Genomic DNA, 17,243 nt, shown 5'->3' with positions numbered 1-17,243 from the left:
TACAGTACGTTTTGTAGTGATGTACAGCAGTTTATATGTGTGACTGTTTATTTGCCTGTTCTTCTTGTGTGTTCAGCACTGCCAACTCTGTCAAAAGGGAGATAATGAGGAACTGCTCTTACTCTGTGATGGCTGTGACAAAGGCTGCCACACTTACTGCCACAGTCCCAGGATCACAACGGTACCTGATGGAGACTGGTTTTGTCCTAGTTGCGTAAAAAAGGTACGTCCAAGTGACTGATGACAGAGTTTATACCCTCTTCTTTTATTTTACCTTTCTTACAGTCCTCTATTACTTTCTATGAGCAATAGCTACATGGTCGGTTTTGTGTGTTCTGTCATTCAGGAAAGTGGTCAGTCCCCTTGGAGTAGGAAGCACCAGAGCAGAACAGCTGAAGAAGGGAAGAAAGCCAGTGAGGTAAAACGAAATGGTAAGCCATCTGTGGTGGGAGAGCTCATCAGCGAGGAGGATGCCAGCAGCTACAGCGTGCCAAAGAAAGGTACCAAGGAGTTCAAAAAGAGGAAAGGAGACGACAGCCCTCCCAGGTCCCAGGCCAAATATGACAGCCCCGTCTCCTGCGCGAAAAAAGCCAAAGCGCCCAAGGATGACAAGAATGGGCTGGCAATGTGTCGGTATGTCAGAGAGAGCACACTCTTCATCGTGTCGTTCAAAAATGAAGATAATCTGACCATGTTTTCCTCATTTTCTTCCTGATTAAAGTGGATTGAAATGCAATTTTTTATAGTTGTAGTTGCAGTGCAATAGCTTTTTTAAATTGTTTTTAATTTTTTTTGATTGATTGATCTAGAGTGCTGCTGGCTGAGTTGGAGGCCCATCGGGATGCTTGGCCCTTCCTCACACCAGTCAACCACAAAGCCGTCCCTGGGTACAGAAAAGTAATCAGGAAGCCCATGGACTTCTCCACCATCAAGGAAAAGCTCACCAACAACCAGTATGTGTTACCACCAAAATACCAGTATTTCAGTTATATGCGCTCAGCTTAATTCATAATTTTCACTTAATCCGGATGCTTCCTATTAGTTTGTAATGACAAACCGTTTTCTGATGATTACAGGTACTTAAATTTGGAGACTTTCATCATCGACGTGAACCTGGTTTTTGATAACTGCGAAAGATTCAATGAGGACGACTCCGAAATCGGCCGAGCCGGTCACAGTATGAGGAGGTTCTTCGACAAACGATGGACTGAACTGCTGCAATAAGGGTTCCAGTGTGGACACTAGTCTCTACATATCAGACTTGGTCTTTGCTTGTCGGAGGCCTTCTCTTCACCTTTGACACTAAATCAGTACAAAGTTAGGATAACCCGGTGTGAAAGGACAAACTCCTGGTCTGTCTAGTGTTGGAGAAAAAACACTTTGTATTTTCAAGTGCAATATTGTTTATCAAAACACACTGACTCTGTCAACATTGGGAATCAGATCCTCTGTAGATACATAATTGTGTTTATTTTAATCATCAAAACCATATAGTTTTGTGTACGTGTATTTATTTATTATTAAAAGTCAGACGGTGGCATACAGCTTTAAAAGAAATCAAAAGATTATTTTATGGACTATTGGTTTAAATCCAAAAAAAAAAAAAAGAAGAAGAATTGTTTACAGCTTTCAGATGCTTAAGGTGCGAGCAGGACTGCTATTCATCCGCTTTGTGTATTTGTTGTGTAAAATACAAAGAAGGATCCCTGACTGGCAGAGTTGATTCTGTAACGTTTGAGTCTTATTTATTACATGTATAGTGTGTACTTACGGAGCAGTACACAGTTGAAGATTGTGTCATTGCGTAAGTGTGATCGTAGCACTTGATATGTCTGAATATCCACTGAAAACACTCCTCAGTATTGCAGTGCCTGACCTCTGAGGAGGATGTTTTTCCATATGCACTGCGTTTCCTGCACACTATACAGAAGGAAACAAGCTGTATATAAAAAAAACAAAAACAAAAAACAAAACAAAACAAAAAAACTTTCCTTTGAATTGACGTGGTGCATATAGTGTTTTTCATCTCCAGGCATTTCCTTCAGCCAGAGCCGTGTCAGACATCCTGCAGACGTGAAACCCTGCTCTGGGCTTTAATCCAGCTGGGACAGTGTCATGGTCCACTGGAGGCGTCTCTGGACAGCTCAAGTCAGAAGACTTCGAGTAACTGTATTTTATTAGGAATATTGTGAAATGAGTAGCAACTTTTGTAGGAATATTATTTTTAAATAGTGGATGTGTGGACGGATAAAATAAACCTGTTTTTCAAGACGATTAAGTCCTCGCTACTTCCCCTTTTGTAAGCGCGTCGTCATGATTGTTATTGATATTGACATTGTTTAAAAGTTGATACTCAAGTACTTGAAACTGTTCTCAAGTATTGTACTTGAGAACAATTTCAGAGTACTTAATTCTGTGTGGTCATGTGTAGTAGTAACTATTGTCTACCAAGTTGCCCCAAAGTACATAAAAAAATTAAAAGGAGCTCTTCCTTTACCAGCTAACACATCGATAATAACTACACAGAAATTATATGTGTTGGACACCAGCACGTCTTCTATTATTTTACTTGTTTACCAAAATATACTGAAGTTACAAATAAAATACATGGGCTCAAAGTGGAAAATCTTTAAATTTTGTGGGGGAGAATTAAATATATATATAAAAATGTCTAATCAACCAAATATTTTCGACCCCCCAGCAGTGCCTCCGCGGTACCCCTAGGGCCCACGGACCCCCTGTTGAAGACCTATGGACTCATTTGTAAAGGTTTTGTTATTGAGCTGAGATAAAGACTCAAACACTGGATATGACCCTGACTGTACGTTTGGCATTATTTAATTATTACTTCCGTAGTGAACAGATGAAAGCTTTCTCGTTAAAATAACTAGACTAAAGTGGATTCATTTGTTTTGTAGGATTATTTAGGCCTCGACAGTGGACATTGTTTAACTGCGGGTCACATGACTGATAACAGCTGTGACAGATAAACAGATTTTATGACTGTGCTGGGTGCGGAAGTGGAGAAACCCTTTCACACACCAGGAACAACAGAGCTTTTTTCCTCCCCTCTCTTTATTTTAACTAAACGCTAGACACACAATATTTCTCCATCAGGTGTTTATCGCCCGCCTCCTCCTCTTCTTCGCTTCATATTTGAGCATTTTGCGCCACCTTGCGAGCGAGCCGGCGCACACCTGACACAAAATGGTGTCTTTAATTCGCACTCTGCGGCACCACTCGGACGAGGCCAGCTGCTGCGCCTTCTCCCCGTCTCTCCTGGCGACCTGCTCGGGTGATAAAACCCTCCGGGTCTACAGCACCGCCGACTTCTCGGAGCTCCCGTTCTCCCCTCTGACGGGCCACGGCTACAGGGTCCACTGCTGCTGCTTCAGCTCCTGCGGCAGGTTCCTGCTCAGCTGCTCTACGGATGGAGCCGTCATCGTGTGGAGCTCGGAGACGGGCGAGGCGACCGCGACGCTGCAGCACCCGGCCCGCAGTCCGCTCCGAGTCTGCGCACTGGCTCCAGACTCATCGCTCCTGCTGGCGGGGGCCTCCGACGGCACCGTGGCCCTGTGGGACTTTCCCTCCAAGACACTACGCAGGTACGGCGTGACCCAGTGCAGTCAGCAGTATTCAACTGCTTGGGACCTCATTATTTAGAGTTAATTGTCTTTTATTAGTTTTTGCACATTCCCCAACTTTATCTTGTTTTATGATGATGTGCTTGTAAACCTTCACGTCGCCATATGAACAGCTGCAACCAGGAAATACTTGAACATTATTCACGTATTAATCAGTTATTTCTGTCTGTTTATTATAAGACTAATCAGCTTTTTGGTTTATAGAGCTGTTTGAACTAACTTCACCTACAGTCACCTCTCCCCACCGCTATGAGCGCATGCTTTGTAGAAAGCGAAAGTTAAATTCTGACCTTTGACTGAGGTTTAATCTTAACAATTTTAAGTCCACGCACTTGAAACTTTAACTGCCTTCATCAGTAGATGGAGTCCTTGCACAGCTGTCGTCAGTTCCTCTTCTGAGTCCCATGTTTCTGAATTCTGATGAGTGCATTAGAAGTATGCGAGTTTTGGACTGTGTATGTTCATCCATTGTGCTGGAGCTCAGTTTGTAGTTTCTAGAAACCGGCTGGAGACGTGGCGTGCTAGTCTTCAATTAGTAGAAGCAGCCGCTTAAAGAAGCATCAGTGGTGGCTTGATTGCGGGTCACGCTTCAGGTTACCGCTCCGCCAGGAGAGAGGAATGAGACTAATGGAGGTGGAAAAAGCACCACATGTGAGACAAACACAGCCGCTATCTGCTCAGAAAATACCTTTAGAAGAGATATGAGGGTTATTTCAAATCTAGACGTTTCTCACCATTGTTTTCACAGTGTCTCCAAGCAGCCCGAGGCCTGCCGTGTCACTCTGATTTAAAACTCCAACAGGTGGTTTGGATGAATCCCATTACACCGAGGACTCCGGCGCCTGAAGCGAAGTCTGATGCAAAGCGCTCAGAGTTCAAGGGCGAGTCAGCTCCTCGCTCTCTCCTTCTAACCCTCGCCGAACCAACGTCTGCTGTCACAGGTGCGGTGCGGTGAGCGAGGCCAGCGTCGTGGCTTGCAGCTTCTCTCCGTGCGGCGGCGTGTTCGCGAGCGGCTGCACCAACGGAGACCTCAAACTCTGGGACGTGAGCTTCAGGCTCCTGCGCGCAGAGAAGGACGCGCACGACCTGGGAGTCACCTGCTGCTGCTTCGCGCCACAGTTCAAAGTCGGTAAGCGCTTCCAGTCATTTCACTCCAGCTGCTCTTCGTTCACTTGTGGCTTCGGTCCGAACAGCAGTTTGTTTATTACGTCTCAAAGTCAAACTGGACTGAAATTCAGTCTCTTAGCTCTTGGCTGGAAAAAAAAAATAGCCATTTATATTTCACTATTTCCAGCCTCTTTTGGACGAGACTGTTTAGAGTTTCTGCTTGTTTTACTTCCATCATTAATACTCTTGTGTGATTTTGGTGTGACTCAGTCCTCCGGATCTGAACTATCACAGCTTGCAGTACTTATCAAACCCGTGATCAAATATCTGGCCCCTTATCATAACATACTTCCTGCCAGCATAAAAGATGCTGGCTGTCTGTTGCTAACGCTTCACAAATAAGCCATCGGGGTCATGTTTGTCTTCTTCTGCTGTTGGACTCGGTCGAGCGTGAGCAAGCATTCAGACGGAGGGGATGTGGCTGCTTTTGTTCCCCGCAGACGGCTGCTGTGCGGAGTTTCGACTGGCCTCCTGCGGACAGGACAGCCAGCTGAAAATATGGATCGTCTCCCAGCGTGAAGGAGCAGGTAGGCTGACCTCTCTGCCCGCCTCCTCAGCCGACTGCTCCCTCACTCCAGCGCCCATGAGGGAGGGAGGGAGGGAGGGGGCAGAGTCTATTGACTGCTTCAACCTTGAAATCTCTCTGCGGAGTAGAATAATTTTATTAGTGTGTGTGGAGCTGACTGACTCTGTGATAATGGAACACTTTAAGACATTCTGCTGAAATGCAGCAGGACTGGACTGTGAGCGCGTGTAAAAGCGTAAAATCAGGCGCATGCATCCACTGTGACATTCATATATCTTTCACGACCGACAGAGAGAACATTTTGTGAATGTTCACAGGTTGCCCGCCACAGACTGTATGTTCCTTTCTATGTGTGTGTGAACATGCCACGTTGTTAGCTTCCTGAGACGCGTTGCCATGGCAACGGCCGTCTCTGCGGAGGATGAGACGCGTCCCACGTGGCGACCCGGAGTCCGTGGAGGTTTTTTCATCCGCGAGCAGCTCGTTGAAGGACGCCAGGACCAGCGCCTGCACTCATTTCATTTCTTTAGATTGTGGGTTTTTCAGATGTGAAGGAGCTTGGAGACGGGCCTTCGCCTTCGTGAAATGCGCGTTTATCTTGTCTTTGCGAGAGGATTGCATGCTTGAATCCCTCCTCCAGTATGTTATGTAGAAGGGAATCAAGTGCGGACGGCTCGGGGGAAGCACGGGGGCCAATTTAAAAGCCGGGAGCGCTTTTTGAAATGGAACAATTTTCTAGCCCCTGCACTTTGCATTCGAGCCGTGTATTTCCATGGCCCCGCATCCAGAGGAAATGTACTTATGTCAGGATAAAACGGAAGCCGCGTGGGGCGTAGCAATAGTTTTTTTAGTCAGTTCTGAAGAGTTCCCCGTTGCTTCCCATCCACATGTTTGTTCGGTTTATTTTTGTCTCTCAGGTGTACAGTTTTTTTTTTTTTTTTTTTTTTTTTCAGGGTTTTGATTGAGTAATGAATTACCCTCCCACTCTAAACAGCATTTACATTTTCTGGACTCCAGGAAGGATTAATTTAAAATGAGTGGGCTTACGTACTGATAAGGCGCATGCTGCCACAGAGCAATTAGTGTTGGCAAAACAAGTCATTCATTAGCAAAAATACAGTAAGTTTCTCAGTAGCAGGTGATGCAGCTGAAAGGGAGCAGAGTTGCTGAAAAAGTTTTTAATTGTAGCGTTTTTGGTGTCGACCCTCAGCCTGTGCCATGAAGCTGCTTCACGCTCTCGCCAGCCAGTCGGCTCCGGTTCTGTCTTGCGCTTTCTCCTCTGACGGCGCCCTGGTCGTCTCAGGGTAAGGCACGTGAACGCAACACATGACTTCTCCTTGTCCTCACATCGGCACTAATAAACCGAATAAAACCCAATATTGATTTCTGTTCCAGTCAGCTTTTATAATACCATTTGTAGTGAAATGATCTTCTCGTCTGGGGCAAATTAGGTTTCCATTAGTCTCTCCTGCATGTTTAAATGCTTTTTTTTTATTTATTTTTTATCCAAGCTGTAAACAGCAGATGCCACTGGTGAGCATCGATCCTGCTGTTCTGTCAGTCGGCCACAGGAGGAGCTTGGTCGTTTTATAGCTTCTGTCGGCTCCTTCTGCCGCCCCTGGCTTAAATTCAAACGCGCTGTAGGTTAATCTGTGACAAGAATCCATTTTTATTTTGTTATTGTGCAGTGTAAACGCACGCATATGGATTCTGCCTATAAAACTGACTATGTTCTCTCTATTTTCTCAACAGCTCGGTGGATAAAAGCGTTGCGGTATATGATGCGGTAAGGCTTTCTGAGTGCGCTGCTGCGTTTAATTAAAGGGGAAAAAATAAAAGTTTTGAGCCTGTGTAAACGCACAGGTGAAACATTCTTGTTTTGTGTGCTTACAGGAGCTGGGGTCCCTGCTCCACACGCTGAAACAACACGACAGGTAAATGACCTGCCCTGCCGCCTCCACCCTCTCTGCTCCCATCACATAAACAGCAGAGCAGGAGTCCCAGGGTTCCAGATATAAAAAAAACCTGTGATTTTAGCTTGATTAGGTTTTTTTTTTTTTTGCCTCCGTGGAGCTCTGGGGTGCAGTGATGCAATAGCATATTCTCCAGCACTGCTTTCTGCGCAGTCATTGATGTGGCACCACAGGTACGAACCAGCAGAGCTCTTTGAAGTGCATGAAAGGATTTAAGATTCAGTGCGATCTAAGACCGCATTTCTTTTTTTTTTTTTTATCATCCTTCCTTTTTCATTTTTCAGGCTGTTCTCTGTCTGTGCCAGTTTGAGTCTGTCACACACTCTTTCGCGTTCTTCTCCCTCTTCCCCTGCAGGTATGTCACCGCCGTTGCCATGTCACCCACCCTTCCCTGGATCGCAACCGGCTCCATGGACAGATCGGTAAACGTGTGGAGAATAGGAGATGGAGACAACGGCAGCGCTGGTAAATACTTTAGCTCGGCGCCAGCAAATATGCTTTTTTTCGAAAAAAAAAAAAAAAAACAAAAAAAACAGACTGTTAACAGTGGTACAAAGCCCAGAAGCCACTTACAGAGCCGAAGCCTCCCAAAGGAGTGTTTTGGGAGATATCCAACCATAGATGCTCCTATTACATGTGTATTGGTGTCTGGCTGCAGGGTCCAGAGGAGGGATTGTGATTGATGTTTATTGGTGCAGCAGTTCAAACTACGGCTGAGCCCTGCAGAGCTGTTGTTACGGACTCGAATGCTCCTCAGATAAAAAAAAAAAGTTTCAACCCAACATGAAAGAAAATATTTGGAATATTAAATGAAAAGGTGCAATCGTCAGACATCTGGAGGCCTTGAAGCTCCATCACCGCCACCCCCACAGCTGCCATTAGTCAGGTTGATGTTGACAAAGCAAATTCCATCTCCATGAAGATCTGCCTTTTTTCATGCCTCTACCTCATTCTCTCTCTCTCTCTCTCTCTCTCTCTCTCTCTCTCTCTCTCTCTGCCCTTTAATCTTGTGTCTTTCTTTCTCTCTTTTCACACATTAATCTCATTCCCTTTCATGTTTTTCCGCAGCAGCTGAATCAAAGCGGACGCCGTGCCAAGGTAAATAAATGCATCACCATGCATTTCCCATCAGAAACAAGTTTCATTTCAATACGTGATGTGCTGTGTTTGGTAGAGATGTCGTCTGCCTGCGCGAAAAACATCTTCGCCCGCTGCTGTATCGCTGTTTCTTTTCTTCTTCTTTTTGTCTTTTTTTTTTTAAATTTAGTTTTTTTTGTTTGTCATGCGCGAGCATACTGTGCAGTATGATCCCAATCTTATGTGGCAAATGGGGGGGAGGGGGGGATCAAAAACCAGGAATAAAAGGAAATAAGAACAGCCCGGCTTGAAAGGATAAAGCCGGTATTATGTCGTAGTTTTTTGAAAACCCACATAAACAAGTGTAGCTTCTATATTTGCAAGAGGCTGAGTAACCTCCTAAAAGAAAACCAAAGTGTAGTTTTTAAACCAAGCTAGAGTGAGATATCCCCTACCATGAAATACGGCGCTGATATTGTTGGATTTCGAGCAAAAAGACGTTGTTTTGTGTTCAAATGTCTGAAAGAAAATAAGGTGCCGTTATTTTGTTGTAGTAACATTGTTAATATTGGCTCCTATATGTGTAGTCGGTGCTAATTAGCCAAATTTAGCATGCTAACAGCGAGGGCTGCGTGGTTGAACATGATAAAAAATACGTCTGCTTAACATTATTCTAGCATTATCACTGAAGGCATCGCTTCACCTCTAGCTACAGACTCCTGACTGATTGAAGTGACTGACTGTGCAGCGTTTTGACAAGATATTTAAATTTAAAATAAGGTGATTAAAACTTGAATATAAAAAGTCTGAAACTGGGGCACTTACGTTGCCTGGCGTTGCCCGTGTGCATGTTCAATGTGTCACCTTGTCCCAAATCAGACCCTGTTCAGTTCCCAGGTAAAATCACAGGCGCACGCTGCAACATTAGCAGAAGAGAAGCTAACGGTGCAGCTCGCTCCCGTCGGCAAACTACTGAGGCCAAAATGGATCGCACTGTCACTAGAACTAAGAATAGAAATAAAAAAAAAAGGAATATCTGAATCTGTGTATTGTTTAAATAGCTTAATATTGAAGGCAGAATTATGATGATGATGACTAGAACTCATATAAGTATGGGGTCTCTACTTAATCTCTCCATCAGTTTGGGGGTCCTTGGCCTGAAAATCTTTGAGGACCCCTGCTGTATAGTGTTACTGCCAGCTGGTAAACATATAACCTCTCAGTACACTGTAGGACATCAGACTTCAATCAGATGTCTTTTTGGAACATCATTACAAGTTCAACTTCAAAACTGTATCTTTTCTGGATACGTTTCACCGACATTTGTTTAATTTTCTCCAGCTGGGAGCGGCTCCTTCATCTCCTTTGTGCATTGCATTGTGGGGGAATGTTGGTATGCAGTATCTGTTCTCTCTGGTTTGAATAAACATGTGTTTGGGTGTGAACGCACGTACTAAAAACCTGCTCGGAATAAGCACGCTCTATTGATTTGTGTTCGTGCCGCGTGCTTGATTGACCCCTCCATCGCCGTCCTCCTAAGGCTGGACATGGACTGTTGCTGTCGCTGGTGAGAGCTTGTTGACGTCATGTGATTTCCAGCATTGATCTACTCGGAGGTCTGATCACAGTGATTAGCAATCTGTGTTTGTAGCCAAAGCAGCTAAGGAAACAGATGCATTTGAGGCTCGAGTTCATAGGAAGTGAACTCTACATCTCCATGCTTTAGTTTGGAATATGGACATAATAGTTTTAGAACAATTTGTTAAGTAGAAATAGTTTAAAATGTGCTCGAACAAGAGTAATTACTTTGGCTTTTCTGTGTTTATTTTCAGCTGCGTATTAATATGCATTAGGCCTTGCTAGGGAGAATTTACTGCAGCGGGATGATGTATGTGGGACTGACTGGAAATAAATTAGAACCAGTGCTTATGGAAATGAAGGAACCCATCATCTGGTGTATTTATATAAATGTTTTTTTTTTTTTTTTTTTTGGACAACATTTTGGGGCACGGTGAAACTGGATTTTGCGACACACACGAAACTTATTAGCAGCATCAGTTTCATTGTTGGTTCTGGTCTTGTCGTGGGACCTGTTGACAATAAGAAAAACAGACCATCAGCAGGCTTCTCCTGTCGAGCTGTAAAGAATGGAGATGATGAAAGGGGCTTCGTATGTGCGTCTGTCGGATTCATCAAACACTGCAGGGTGAGCTGTCCCAGACAGCAGAGCTGCACTCTGAGTTTTTTTTTTTTTTTTTTTTTTTTTTGTGCTTTTGGAAGTGTTTCCATGACTCAGACTCCTAGACTGGGAGACTCCAGGCGATATCGGCCAAGGCCGCAGAGGGCTGCTCACTGTTGTGCAGACCCAATAAGTGAATATTTCCACTGAGTTTAACTGAACTCGGGGCAGGAATTCTTTTTTTGCAGAATTTTGCTCATCTAAAATATAAACAATGGACCTTTTTCACCGCAGACGTTTTGACTTGATGCATTAATGATGGCCGCGTTGTTCTTCTCAGAGGGAGGTCCTGATGTCGTGTGCCCTGGTTCACTTTCAATCCTTAATGGAACTGAGCCATCGTTAATTCCTGCTGCGAAAAGGGGCCTAGCTTAGTGTCTTAATCATCAGAGGTGCCAGTTTCTCTCCCAAAATGAAGCCTAATTGGATGGAAAAGCAGCCACGGACGTTTTGTGGAAGATATTTCAACTGATGGTAACATGATTTTTTTTTTTTTTGGACTATCAGACGTCGAACAAGGTGAGGGTGGAAACCTAACGCGGGGTTATAATGAGCCACACGTCCCAGCCTTTGGATTTATCCTTCCAAGGCTAATGATCAGCGATGGGAACTATGAGGCCGCCGCGAGGTATCATTAACACGCTACAGGCCGGTGTGTCTCCTCCTCGTGTGATAAATCATCGCTAGGATAGCGCGGTGAAGGCTGAGGAGCTACATGCTGGCACAGTCTGAAATAACACAGCCGTGGATGCAATTTCCTTTCCTTTGGTGGATCACGCGCTTTTATGTGAGCCCAGGTGTGTGTGTGTGTGTGTGTGTCGCGGGAACAGAAATGTGGCTCTTTTGGGGCCACAAATCAAGTCGTCATATTTTAAATCATAGTGTGAAGATTTAAGGTTAGCATGAAAGTAATTATCACCACAGAGTGAATGCGTGCTTTTCTGTGTGTGTTCGTGTGTGTGTGGGAAGCGTTTTATTTCAGGACATGTAATAGTCGAGCATTTCCTCCCTTCCTGTTGTGTTTTTTAGCGGATAGGAAGTTGCCGGGTCACTCCAGGCCGCTGCTGCTCGCCGATTGGTCCGAGGGGGATGTTCAGGCTTGGCTGCGCGAGGAAGGACTGGAGGAGCTCGTCGGTGCCTTTAAAGCCAACAACATAGACGGAGCAGAGCTTATCCAGCTGAACAAGGAAACAACGGCCGAGCTGGGAATTGGTGAGGATGGAATATAAAGCAGACGAGTGTAGAGTGCACACACCCTCAAATGCACTTTAGGATTCAGTGTTTTTTTGGGTTTTTTTCTGTTGTTTTTCTAAAGGGGGGGGATTTACTGTCTGATCCCAAAACACGACAAGACGGGATAGAAAAGCAGGACATAAGCCGCTTTCATCGATGCTCTGATTTATTTTTTCCTCCAAAATAGTGATCTGATTTAGGGGCCGTGAAGCCGCGGTGTTTCTGTCTGCTCGTAACAGTCGCATATCACGGCGCGAGGACAGTGCGGCGCAGGGTGACCTTTACCTCGCAAACACCGATAATCCTTCACACAATAAGATTAGTCGGTTGCGGGGTCGCGCAAGGTCACAGCGCGGAAAGGCTCCAGACAAACTGCAGCCAGTCAGCAAGATCAGCAGCAAATGGAAATGTCAGCATCAGTTTTAGGGGAATATTTCATTTTTTTAATGCTGGCAATCTCTACTTCATAGGTCTTCAGCAGGGGGTCCGTGACCCTTAGGGGGTCCGTGGAGGTACTACAGGGGGGTCGCAAAATCTTTGATTGATTAGACATTTTTATTTCTTTAAATACACATCAACATGAATCCAACATATTTTAGTAAAAGGATAAATGGAGGCAGAAGACCATACCGCCACCCTACTGTTAAAAATGAATATTTTAAATTGTGCATTATTTTAATAGCTTAATACTCAGTACATTTACATGCATGTGAAAAAAAAAACGAATTATTGCCTTAATCAGACTATAACTGGAGAACTTAAGTGCGTGATTAAAAAAATGTGCTATTGTTTGAAATGCCGGTCTGACACATGAACGACTCATGTTTATTATATGACGTAATAGGGCAACCAGAAAACGAGCCATATTAACATGGTATTAACCCGCGGAAAAGACACATATCGCCACCTAGTGTGGAGGAGGATGACATGTTCCTGTCAGTAAACTGGGACAAGGACTGTAGTCAGAAAGTCGAATTTCGAGCATAGCTCGATTAAGCTCTGCATGCAAACACACTGACTGAACGCAAAATGATAATAATATATTAATAAATAGCACTGGGGTGAGTTTAATATAAAACACATATAGCAAATGTGGTACCCATACTATCATCTATCTCGGCAAATAAATAAATAAATAAAACGCATGCATGCAGCTGGTAAAAATATTCACGAGGTACGTGCATCCTCAGCTTAAAACCATTTTCTGACATATATGTAGAGTTTGTATTCTGGTTGCAGCGTGCTTTATATCCAGTTTCATCCAAGCACGGTGCTAAAAATCTGTCTCCAGCTTAATCTGCCGCAATCACGTAACTATCTGCATCAGACTTAATTACGGTTAAAACCCCCTTTTGTGTTGTAGTTAGGAGAACAGCAGACAACAGTTTCAGGAGAAAAAAAAAACTCTGAAGGCCACTCTGCCCAGCGTGCTAGTTAGCAATGCGAAGCACGTCTCATGCCTTTTCCATGCGTTTAGTATGGAGGACAGGTCTCGTCGTTACCGCACAACAAGGACGGGGGAAACGGCAGATTTCCTGCGCTTTTAGTGCTGCGCAACCAACAACTACAGCATCATCCGTGCCATGCGTGCCGTTTGTGTAAATGTGTGCACGGGCGCACTCGCTCGTGCATACATTTCACACTGGCGCACACACACGACGAGCAAATTAGATTCCAGCGTACTTTACTTGATGAAATATTCATGAATCTTTGAGTAAGGCAAGGGAAGGGGGAGGGGGAAAAAAAGTTTCCCTTGGATATAATTCTCCGTATCTCTGTGGAGGCCGCTTCGTTCTACGCTTTTATTGTAGCTTCGCATCAAATTATCAATCTAAATGTAAAGTGGACGGTGCGGTGCTAATGGCTCGCATCCCAGTGAAAGGAAAATAAAAAGTGGCGGAAGCTTATGGAAATCTTAAATGACGCATTACCCCGTTAAGTGCAGCTTTTCCCACCCAAGAGTCGTGCATTGGAGGAATCGGAGGGCGTGACGGGTTCGTTGGGTTTCACGGAGAGAAGACGCGTTGACTGAACGCTGCCATTTCTCCAAAACAGTTGTTGTCTCCACCGTCTGCTTCATCCGCCCGCTTCACTTGAACCCACTCGAACGCCTTTCTCCATCTCGCCTTCCCGCTCTGTGCATGAGTGCAAAATTAACGATATTTCATGTGCAAGTGAGGGATGTGGTTCCCCGCAGACAGTAGCTGATTGTGAAGATCTCTTCAGTTGATTGTGTTCTATAAATGGATGAAATGTCCTCGGAATACATCAGCGGATCCTGACGCACGGGAGCGAGCGTATTCGGTTCGGGCTGATACGCGCGGCCTGTTTCGCAGTTTTCAAACTTTGAAGCTGTAGTCGGAATCGCGTTTCAGACACTTTCCATTTCAGTCCGAGACTTGATGTTAAACATCTCTGGCGCACGTGACCCAGCGATGAACCTCAGTGCAGCGCAGCAACTTCACTTCTTCCCTCGTCCGCGCTCCCTTTGAGGTCGCTAAGGTCGTGTTTGTGGATTATTTTTTTTCCCATCTGCTCACAATTCAGCACGGTGGATGTTTTTTAACACTCAATATATTAAATTTCAACTTGTACGTCGATGCAGCCTCCTGCTCTCCACCAGCTACATTAAATAAAAAATGAATAAATAAATAAACCAGTGCAGACAGATGAGGACTATTGGCTGACGTTAAAGCTGATTATCGACTAAATAAGTTCAGTGCTCTCACAATACGACCTCTTAAAAAACTTTTGCAAACCTCTATCAGCGTTGGAGTGTGGACTGTCTGTGTTAATGTCATACAGGGAGTGGGTAATGTCGCTGCAGCTGCTCTCTGTCTAAATGAGACCAGCACCACAATCGCATACACAGACACACCACCAATCATGTGTGGCTGCACAGGTCGTCCCTCTGATGTAGCTTGGTGGTGAAATTTGAAGCTGATGACAAATTCAAAGCGCGCTGTCAGAGACGTGCAGCTGTGCGCAGAGCCATTTTCCTCTCGCAACCTGTTGGGAGTTTTATTCCGGAGGAGGATAACGCAACCGGCACTTTTTTTTTGTCTCAGCTCAGATCTATCGAAACCCGGGCCCACATTTATTCTTGCTTTTGTTTCTTTTGAGAGACAGAGGACTGATTCAACTCAGACTCCCAGAAAACACTGTGGAAATGCGAGTAACAAAATGTATTAAAATACATATTTCATGATAAACCTCTGCTTTGCTGAACCGGAAAGCGTGAAACATAAAAGTGTCAGTGCAGTCTGAAGGGAATACTGAGCAGCGTGTCGCTTTCTCAGAGTCCGTGGGCCTCCGCGGTCGCCTCCTGAGGAAAATCGAGGCCCTGAAGGCGGAGCAGAGCGGTTCAGAGGTCCCAGATGAATTTCTGTGTCCAATCACCAGAGAGCTGATGAAGGATCCAGTCATTGCTGCAGGTTAGTGGATGACAAAGACGCGAAACAAACAAACAAACAAAATATATCATGACCTTGGTGTTCAGCAGCGTGTCTGCTCCACAGATGGGTTCTCCTATGAGAGGGAGTCTATCGAGAGCTGGATCAGAGGCGAGAACAAAACCAGCCCCATGACCAACCTGCCCCTACAGACAACACTCCTCACCCCCAACAGGTCTCTGAAGATGGCCATAGCGCGATGGAAGTCAAGCCAGTAGAAGGCTTGTTTTCCACAGTCCAACAAAACAGGTACTGCCATCAAACAGAAACCTCTTCTAAAAAGTGCTCTTATCGTTGACGCAATTACTATTTTGTTCAATTGATATTTCCATCCAATAATGGATCACCAGGTGCAAGGTTGTGTTGCTCTGACCAGCAGCACGTGTCGAGTCCCAACTTCCTGTGTTGCTCATGGGTCCACTCTCATTGCTCATTTTTAAAAAACTTTAATAATAGTAATGACGACGGACATTGGAAAACATGACTCAGTTTGCATGTCTGGTTATTTCCTCCACTCTTGTTCACTGTAACTGCAAACAAGTTTTTATTTATTTATTTTTTAACCGCAATTTAATACAGACATTTCTATTGTTTGTCTTTAGCAACAGGACTACCTAGTCATCATCAGACCAATCAGAAGACCCACCAGTGGCCCCGAGCAATGAGCTACCTCCAGTGAAGCAGAGAGAGATTATTTTATCAGGAGAGTAGTCCATCAAATTTTCCACGTGAACAGACTTCAAGGATAAAAACTAAAGTGTAGTTTTGACAAATCAACCGGTCTACATTCTTAAACTCCTGAGACCTGAGCTTTTGTTTGCTATGCATTTTTAATTTCTACATTTCCCTGTAATTGGGATAAGTAGGAGCTAAGAACTATAAAAACTAAGCATCATCTTTGAACAGGATGTTTCTGGGGAAAAAACTGATGTCCTCATGCGTGGACACAAGGATTATTTCACATGATATGATAATATCACCAGTTTGTAAGAAAATATGTTAATTTTTAAATCTTAATGTTTCTGTGCAAAAGCAGAATTGTAAATAATGAAGTCCCAATGTCCTCAATTGAGTACTTGTTATAGCTTGTTACTATTGATAGAATTTGTGTCATATTTAACTAGAAAAGTTAATAATCATAAATAAACAAGTTTTAACTGTTAAATTTGAGGTTTTGTGCCTTGTCCACTGTTGTAGAATGAATCTGCTGAAATGACCACCATGTTTTTACACCAACTAGTATCTAGTTATGAGGAGATATATGGCACACAGACACACACACACACACCTCATAATAGCCTGCTAAGCTCAGTAACACAAGCACAAAAACGAATGGAATAACATATTATGCATAGGCCCTATAATGGGGAGATGGCAGATTTTAGTGTCAAGCACTAAAAATGACAAATTTGATAGTTTTTTCTCATAAATGAAGCCCTAATATTTTAGAAAGAATGATTTTATTGTGTCATGGCTGAGAGATCAAAAAATGTAGTTAATAATGGAAGTTAATGGGACATTTTTGTCCGCTAAGGTTAAAAGAGGGTGGTAAATTTAAAATCTGATACTACACAAAAACTAATAATGCCATCAATCAATATTTTAGATAATCTTGATCATACCCAAGGACATTAGTTTTTTTTTTTTTTTTTATATATAAAAACAACAGGGCCTTCAAGTAATCAAACTGACGTTTAAAGGGTTAAAATGATTTAAATTTTGGTAGTTCTCTAAGTGGTTTAAGACATTTATGCAGAAAAAAATCAGATTTTGTGTGTGTTTTTTTTGGATATGGATGTTTTTGGGTTACAATTTTGTGTTTGTGTTCTGTTGACCTTTTTTTTTTTTTTTGAAAATTTTTGTAGCAATAGTCTTTGTTACAAAAAAATGTGCCATATGCACTAACAAAGCCAAAGTGGCAGACAAATGGAG

The 17,243-nt window shown here is 43.8% G+C and overlaps 2 protein-coding genes across 10 annotated transcripts in view; both read left to right on the top strand.

Annotated features, from left to right (window-relative positions):
- The window catches only part of LOC125017676 (bromodomain adjacent to zinc finger domain protein 2B), a 41,988-nt gene extending 39,710 nt beyond the window's left edge, over nucleotides 1-2,278 (top strand). For all 9 annotated transcript variants that reach the window (XM_047601086.1, XM_047601091.1, XM_047601089.1 and 6 more), the window contains 4 exons: nucleotides 77-223; nucleotides 347-633; nucleotides 810-953; nucleotides 1,077-2,278. In XM_047601086.1, coding sequence (XP_047457042.1) covers nucleotides 77-223; nucleotides 347-633; nucleotides 810-953; nucleotides 1,077-1,224 — 726 coding nt within the window. In that variant the 3' untranslated portion in view covers nucleotides 1,225-2,278. The remainder of the gene's footprint in view (nucleotides 1-76; nucleotides 224-346; nucleotides 634-809; nucleotides 954-1,076) is intronic.
- A 715-nt stretch (nucleotides 2,279-2,993) lies between these two features.
- On the top strand, nucleotides 2,994-16,825 carry LOC125017194 (WD repeat, SAM and U-box domain-containing protein 1-like). Its single transcript, XM_047600056.1, has 12 exons — nucleotides 2,994-3,605; nucleotides 4,586-4,773; nucleotides 5,252-5,338; nucleotides 6,548-6,641; nucleotides 7,090-7,123; nucleotides 7,231-7,271; nucleotides 7,666-7,775; nucleotides 8,379-8,408; nucleotides 11,656-11,838; nucleotides 15,159-15,293; nucleotides 15,378-15,560; nucleotides 15,914-16,825. The coding sequence occupies exons 1-11, from the start codon at nucleotides 3,208-3,210 to the stop codon at nucleotides 15,527-15,529; spliced, it is 1,452 nt and encodes a 483-aa protein (XP_047456012.1). The 5' UTR covers nucleotides 2,994-3,207; the 3' UTR covers nucleotides 15,530-15,560; nucleotides 15,914-16,825.
- Nucleotides 16,826-17,243: the final 418 nt, after the last annotated feature.

This window comes from Mugil cephalus, chromosome 12 (assembly GCF_022458985.1).
Source record: "Mugil cephalus isolate CIBA_MC_2020 chromosome 12, CIBA_Mcephalus_1.1, whole genome shotgun sequence".
NCBI classification, from domain to species: Eukaryota; Metazoa; Chordata; class Actinopteri; order Mugiliformes; family Mugilidae; genus Mugil; species Mugil cephalus.
This window is presented reverse-complemented; position numbering and strand designations above follow the sequence as displayed.

What these genes read in the sequence shown, in the direction of transcription:
- LOC125017194 (XM_047600056.1), top strand. Translation starts at nt 3,208, where the DNA reads ATGGTGTCTTTAATTCGCACTCTGCGGCACCACTCGGACGAGGCCAGC. An exon ending in GCGTTGCGGTATATGATGCG is followed by an intron (nt 7,124 to 7,230) that starts GTAAGGCTTTCT and finishes GTGTGCTTACAG; the next exon opens with GAGCTGGGGTCCCTGCTCCA. An exon ending in ACGCTGAAACAACACGACAG is followed by an intron (nt 7,272 to 7,665) that starts GTAAATGACCTG and finishes CTTCCCCTGCAG; the next exon opens with GTATGTCACCGCCGTTGCCA.